Source organism: Juglans microcarpa x Juglans regia, chromosome 4D, assembly GCF_004785595.1.
Source record: "Juglans microcarpa x Juglans regia isolate MS1-56 chromosome 4D, Jm3101_v1.0, whole genome shotgun sequence".
Taxonomy (NCBI): Eukaryota; Viridiplantae; Streptophyta; class Magnoliopsida; order Fagales; family Juglandaceae; genus Juglans; species Juglans microcarpa x Juglans regia.
This window is the reverse complement of record NC_054600.1, coordinates 23,399,464-23,407,199: the sequence shown is the minus strand read 5'-3', so window position 1 is coordinate 23,407,199 and position 7,736 is coordinate 23,399,464. Positions and strand designations below refer to the sequence as shown.

The window sequence follows — 7,736 nt, the reverse complement described above, 5'->3', positions numbered from 1 at the left end:
CGAGCGAAGCTCTCTGCCTGAACTCGCTCGAGCTGGGTGTCGAGCGAGGGTCGAGCGAAGCTCTCTGACTTGGATATTGCTCGAGCTGAATGTTGAGCGATACTTGAGCGAAGCTCTTTGTCTGAATTCGCTCGAGCTGAGTGTAGAGCGAATGTCGAGCGAAGCTCTCTGTCTGACTTCGCTCGAGCTGAGTGAACCTCCGCTCGAGCGAACCTACGACACTTGCACTGTTCAATCAGAATTCAAGCCACCTCATAACAGAGACTACTTAACTAACAGCTTTTTATAGAAAAACTGTAATAGAATTTGGGACTTTAATAATAATGGAATATATAAAAAATACCATTATTATTAAAATATTTCTTAAAATAAGAAAAATATGTTAATGATCTAATCATGATCAAACGATTTTGATTGACCAAGAGACAAGCGAAGAATAACCACTTGGAGAAAAGAAATATATTTCAAAATTAACCAATGCGAACTTTTCATTTAGTTAAAATAAATATTAATTTTTTTAAAATTAAACTTCATTTAATATAAGGTGATAAGAAAATTGGAAGTAATAAATCATTAATTTTGGGGACTAGTGGAGGTGGATAAGTCGGTATATTAAAGATTAAACGGAGCAGCGCATCGGGTCGGGCCGTAGGATATATGAATTATCCATCAACCTCTTGGGTGGAAACACGAGGCTATTGTGGTTTGCCCTCGTGAGTTTCGACAAAGCGCCCAACCCACCTCATCCCGCCGTCCGAAGCCGAACCAGTCTCTGTGCGAGCCATGGCGGAGACGAAGAGAAAAGCTAGAGACGAGCCCAAGCACATGGCGAAGAAATCGAAGAAGCAGCAGAAAAAGCATTCGGATTCTAAAACCCCTGCTAAGAAGGACAAGAAAAGCGATGCTAGGAAGAGGACTGGTCCTCGGTTGCCTAATTCCCTTCGAAAAGTGATCGACAGCTTGAACCGTAATAGCACTTCGAACAGCGAGGACGACGAAGAGATTGAGTCCGATGATGGAGAGTTGTACGCCGAGGATTTGTACGAGTACCAGGAGGAGGTCCCCAAGAGGAGTCCAAGAAGAACCGGCGGTTCGACCCGGTCGAGAACTTTGAGTATGAGCTTCCCCAGAATTTCAAGGTTCTCTCTCTCTCTCTCTCTCTCTCTCTCTCTGTGACACTGTTATGTGGTGCTTTGCACAGTGAAGTTTGAACTGTTTGAAGTATTTATTTTGTCGAATTATTAATAATTGTGGAAATTTTGTGTTTTTTGGCCTGTGGAATATTAGTCTTTTATTAAAAAAATTTGGGAACTGGCTTGAAAGTTTTTTATCCATCTTTATGAATTTTTAGCATGGTAAGTTGTGTTCTTTTGTAAATCTTAACTGTTTTGGGATGCTGCAGTATAGAAACATGGCCGACATATGGCCTTCAAATTTTGTAGTTAAGTCTACTCAAGGAGTTGAATTTTAACAAGAAATCTGAAGTAATAATTAGCAGATTTCGTGTCGGAGAATTAAGAGTTTGGTGAAATATAGGACAAGTATTTGAGATTTCATTCCTCTGGCTATTTATTCTATTTTATCTTTATTTTCTGTAACTGTTTATTCCAATTGAACTAGCAATTGGGAAATTCTAGTAAAATATTTCTGTATATGGCCAGCTTACTTGATTGGTGGTCTGTCCAAATGTGACTCTAATCAAACATCGAGGGGAAGGTTGTATTTGCAGAAGAAAAAAGTTGTTCTTTAACAATTTTATTTCCACACCCGATTTGCACGACACACACACCCCACTTCTTCACGCACGGGTCCTTTACCATCCATGTGGCATTGCGTCTACTTGATTTCCACATTGCCACCTCTTAATCCTCATCTGTTTTGCATGAACTATAGGAAGGGTGTTGTGTTCTTAACAATCTCGTGTTCCCTACTCCCTACTCCCTAATCTGCAAATCTTGGTTTTGATTTCTCATGTCAAGTATATCTTTTCAGTTTTATTTGTCAAGTAGATTTATTTGTCAACATGTGTATATATTTGTGATTTTATCATTTTATTTATTTTGCAGGATGAGCATGTGCTATCAGATGATGAGGATGAGGATGAGGATGAGGATGATGAGGACAATGGAGGAAGTAAGACTGTAGATGCCAATGGTGATGAGATTGAAGAGGAGGATGATGGAAGACACGTGAGAATGTTGCAAGGAATCACTGGAATGCCAAGTGAGGCTTTTGAAGGTAAGGTTGCACTTTAAGATATCTTAATTAGTTAAGTTTGAGGTCTGTTTTGCATAGTCTAGTCATGATGAACTGGCACTTGCCTTTGGGCTCAGGCAAGGTAATATATTGATTAATTGAAAAAATTTATTGAGTGGTGTAACATTGTAGGGTGTTCCTGATTTATGTTGTGCATGTGTATATCCTGTGTTTTGCCTGGCTGTTGAACAAGGTGACATCAAATTTAAATGCACCCCTAATGGGGTATTTAGAAACTTTTTTGTGGCCAAGTCAACCATCTATTATTTCAGATATTGTGACATGATTTCCCTTCACCTTATTGTACAGGGAAGAAGAAGAAAAATAATGTTGTCATATCTGAAGTATATCCAGAGTCAGAGTATAATCCTAGTCGTGAAATTTTGGATGGTGATGGCCGCATTAGCATGGAAGACCTTCTTGGCCCTCTTCAGGATAAACCTGGTTTTGGAAAACTTAGAAAGAGAATGGATCAGATGAAGAAATCTGAGGTTATTGAAGCTCCGCTTCCACAAGCGATTCGGGAGAAGGTGGAGAGGGGGACAGCATATAAATTATCGAAGACTGACATTACCAAGTGGGAGCCCATAGTCAAGAAGAACAGGGAGGCACCTACCATATATTTTGATGAAAATACAGACCTTGGGTTTTCAACTGTGGGAGCAATAGCCTCCGAATTTGAACCAAGAACTGAATTTGAGAAGCAAATGGCATCATTAGTCTATGATGACAATGTTATGGAAGCACACCAAAAAGATGGCTCCAGGCTTCTTGAGTTAAACAAGGTATGAAGTCGTGTACAATCCTTGCTCTAATGCCTATCATCTATGCTATCAATGATCTGCAACCATTTCTCTAGTTAAAGGTGTTCCTGCTTTTATGGCACAGTTGTGTGAATGGGCATGTGGAGGATTACGGTCATGCATGAGTTTTTAATAAGATGGAAACTTTGAAATAATTTTTTATGCACTCTAGTGAACTGTTGGATTTTGTCATCATATGCTGAATGAATTATTGATAGAGCATATCCACAAATTCACTTCTCGTAAATTTGCTGATTGCCCCCAACAAAATATCATTCAAATAATGACTCCAATGAACAGATGCCTGCTTTGTGGGTGGCTTTATTGAGGGTGTAAACAATATGTCTTTAACGCAGATGCATTTCAAAACAAAATTGACAAAAAAAGCATCTAGAAAGAGGATTGATTGAAGTTTTGTTTATAACATTCAGGAAGAGATTCTAAAGGTCATCAATTTGGCAGTACCTACTGCTTCCATATTCTAACATCTCTTAAAATTTGCACCTGAGTGGCGGTAATGCCCCTAAATTAAAAAAGAGCTGACTTGAGTACTAAATGCTATCATATGATTGGAATGAGATTGTGATAGCCCAATCTGATCTTCATGTCAGTTTTTTCTTGTATCTCAATTTCAATCATGCTTGCAGGTCTCTGTAGAAGATGAAAAGGAGCGCCAGAATCGTATTGCTAAAATGCGCAGCCTTCTTTTCTGTCACGAAATGAAGGCAAAACACATTAAAAAGATCAAATCGAAAACTTACCATCGTTTGTTGAAGAAGAATAGACTGAAGACATCAGCCATGGAGATTGAAATGGATCCAGAAGCTGCCAAAGAGCAGGCATTGAAGCAAGAGTTCAAACGGGCTGAGGTGACTATTGTTCTTAATGATTTTGTAGATAGGCAATTTATAACACACAAGTTTTTGTGATTCTGAAAAATTAGATCGAAGTACTAATTCTATTCCATTACTAACTTGATACAGGAACGAATGACACTTAAACACAAAAATACCTCTAAATGGGCAACACGTATTCTACGTCGTGGTTTGCAAGTTCAAGATGAAGGCACTCGAGCTGCTATATCTGAACAGCTTCACCAGCATGCTCTTTTGTCCAGAAAAATGAACTCTATGAAAGACAATAGCAGCAGCAGCGGCAGTGATGACAGTAGTGATGATGATAATGTTCATAAAAATCCAGCTGTTTCAGACCAGGGCAGGGCATCCAAGTTGCTAGAAAAAGCAAAAGAGAAGACCCTCAAAATATTGGAAGTAGAGGATGAAGTGCCTAAATCAGGATTGCTTTCTTTACCTTTCATGGTAATCTTTGGTATTCCCATGTTAGTTTCCTTGGGAAGTTGTGCTGTATTCTTTTGGTGGTGGTAAATTACAGCTTCCATGGAACAAAAACTGTGGGTTTAAATCCTATCCCTTGATACCCTAAAAGATTTAAAAATTGGCATAATATAGTATCGACATTTTGCTATTTTGTTTAAAAATGCTGGGGCAAATGAAAAGCACCAAATTCATGAATGAATAATTTATATTTATGCTTTTTTTTTTGTCTAAGCATTATATGTATGCTAATTCTGCCCTTATCATTTCCCTCACCTTTTTTACACACACATACATATATATATATATTATATATATATATATGTATATAAAATCATTTACTTGTAAAAAAAAAAAAAAACCATCCACCAAATTCACAACAGATTAAGAGCTTGCTTTGGACCCAGTAGTGTAAGCCATTGATGTGTGCCATATTTCAACATATACACTTAAAATCTTTGATTTGCTTTTTTGGTAGGAACGTGGTCTGAAGAAAAGAAAGGAGGCAGCTGATGAAGAAGCTAAACTTGCTCTTCAAGAGTATGAATCATCTTTGAAGCAGATGGAGGATTCAAGTGGGGTAGAAAATCCAAAAGCAAGCACTTCGAGTGGAAGAAGGGTATTTGGTGCAGCAGCTAAAACACATGCTCCAGAATCAAGAAATATGGTTAAATCAGATACCTTTTATGCTAATAGTGATAGCGAAGATGACATGGAGGCCAAAGAGAATACTGCTGATGTTGGGAACAACAAAAGCAATGATTCTCAGAAGGATGTTCACCTGGATTCTGTTTTACCACATGAAAATACTGAAATTGTTCAAGATTCTGTTTTTAAGGTAATAGGACTTCTTTGGGTACTTATAAAAAAAAAAGAACAACTTTGGGCAATCTTCCTTCTTTCTCAGAAAGTCTTATGTCTTTTTATTCATATGGGAAAAAATCTTATGTTTTAACTCTTTACAGAGCTTTGATGATATTGTTAGAGACCCAGGCCCCAAGACAACATATGAAGTTGCTATTTTTGCATCAGACAGATGGAGAAAGGTTAGTTTTGCCTTCAATGTGTTTGAAGAATTAAGGGTCTTCTCTCTTGTTAATTATAAAAAAAAAAAAAAAAAAAAGAATTAAGGGTCTTCTATCTTGGAGTTTTTATTGATCAGTGTGTACGCAGATGGAGAGCAGAGATAAAATGGATGCCAAAAGCAAAAGGTCCTTGAAATCTGTTGGACCAGAACATAATCAAGACTCAGAGGTATCAGCTCTTGGTTTTTTATTTATTGATCTAAGGTTTCGTTTGTTTTCGCAAATAAGATGAGTTGAGATTAAAGTTAAAAGTTGAATAAAATATTATTAGAATATATTTTTTTAATATTATTTTTGTTTTAGGATTTGAAAAAGTTGAATTATTTATTTTATTTTGTGTGAGAATTTGGAAGAGTTGTGATGGTTAGATAAGATGAGATGAGATGAAAAGTTTTGTGAAAACAGACAAGGCCTAAATTTGCACTGTTCTTTTATTTTAGCACGTGCCTCTTAATTTTTTATCATTTTTTTTTACTGTTTTTGTTCTAGGAACCTGTGAAGGAAGTGGGTGACCATAGTGATTCAGAGAGTGAAGGACAGATGGTGGATGGGGTTCTTGCTTTGGGTCCAAAACCATCTTATGAACTCCCTTCTCAAGCAGAGCTTATTCGCCAAGCTTTTGCTGGGGATGACGTGGAGGAAGATTTCGAGAATGCTAAACAGGAGGTTCTGAACAAGGAAGATCCTGAACCTGAAAAGCCCGTTTTACTTCCTGGCTGGGGCCAATGGACTCATGTACAGAAAAAGAAAGGCTTACCTTCTTGGATGCTAGAAGACCATGAAAATGCCCAGAGGAAGAGAGAAGAAGCTCTTAAGAAGAGGAAGGATGCACGTCTCAAACATGTTATTATCTCCGAGAAGTTAGATGTAAAGGTTTGTGGTTTTGAATGCTTCTCAACTAGCTGTGATGGAAAAAGATATGAATTCATGGATTTGTAATTCATTTTTTTTGTTGTAAAAAAATTATCATATAAATGGACTAATAAAAGATTGTCATATAAATGGTTTATACCTCTCCGAGCAAGAAATCGAGCTGACATCTAAAATTAAGCAGTCAACGGTCATTGAGAATCATTACTTTAGAGCGGTCAGTGAGAATGATAGTATCTGTGTTACACACTTCTGAAAATTTTATAAGGCCAAATGTTGAACATCAACGAGTGAGTTCTCATTATCATATTGAGGTAGATGCATGGTCTAGTGCCCCTCTAGTAAGTCCTGGTATTCAGTCATTCTGCACTTTACATACGAGAGTCTGCTTTTTTGTGCCCTTTCTACTGGCTAAATGATGTTCATTTTGTTTGAATTTGGCAGGCTCAGAAACTCCTTACAAAAACATTGCCCTATCCTTTCACGTCCAAAGAAGTTTTTGAGCAGAGCATCCGCATGCCCATTGGACCTGAATTCAACCCAGCAACAACCGTAGGAGCTCTTAATCGGCCTGAAGTAAGTGTCTCTCTGAAATTCCACTGCAGATTGGTTTGTCTTTGGTGAAGATATTATTAGATTATTTTTCTTACTTATATAAAAAAAATATTATTAGATAATCAATAAAATGAACTACCACTTTAGAAAGAGAATTTCCAATGAAGAACATTTGTGCTAGTCCCCTCTTCCATGAAATTGGCTGGTGGATGTACTTTATTCGTTTGTATTTCTTGTTTCTCAGCTTGAATGATTATGTGCAGGTGGTGAAGAAACCCGGGGTGATTATAAGACCAATTGAGTTCAAGGAAGTGAATCCTCATGAAAATACAGAGGGGCACAAATTGAGTGGACAGAAACAGAAGATGAAGAAGAGTAAAAGCAATGGTACCAAAATGACAAAAAAGGCGAAGATGGCCGGGGGCAAAACCATGAAAGTCAAATGAGAATGCGGAAATTATCTTTTTGTAATTCCTTTCTTCCTAATATCTAAAAGGCATTTCCCAGTTTTTCATGTTTGGGAAGATAAACAGAGTAATACAACAAAGTGAAAGGAAGAAACTTAGCTATATAGAATTGGATAGATGTATTTTTGAAAGGTTTTGTTGAGTATGAGCTATTTATTTTATTTCAATCCTTGCAGCTGTGAACATTAGAGATGTGACCATTACATATTATGGAAGGCTTGTGTTTCTAATCATCCCATTTTTCAAACGTCCTACATGCAAGTCGGTGTGTAGACACATACTCTATAATACTAGTAGTTAATTTTGAAAGAGAGATGTAAAAAATTACATTTTATGTTTTTTTTAATCTAATATTTCAGCAGCTGT

At 37.2% G+C, this 7,736-nt stretch overlaps 1 protein-coding gene across 1 annotated transcript; it reads left to right on the top strand.

Annotated features, from left to right (window-relative positions):
• The first annotated feature begins 680 nt into the window (after positions 1-680).
• Positions 681-7,537, top strand: LOC121260399 (U3 small nucleolar RNA-associated protein 14 homolog A). The gene is given in 12 exon segments (XM_041162262.1): positions 681-1,063; positions 1,066-1,139; positions 2,067-2,238; positions 2,566-3,041; positions 3,707-3,928; positions 4,043-4,378; positions 4,872-5,231; positions 5,359-5,439; positions 5,567-5,647; positions 5,968-6,351; positions 6,793-6,924; positions 7,167-7,537. Coding segments are annotated over 12 exon segments (2,781 nt in total). The 5' UTR covers positions 681-783; the 3' UTR covers positions 7,350-7,537.
• The last annotated feature ends 199 nt before the right edge of the window (positions 7,538-7,736 follow it).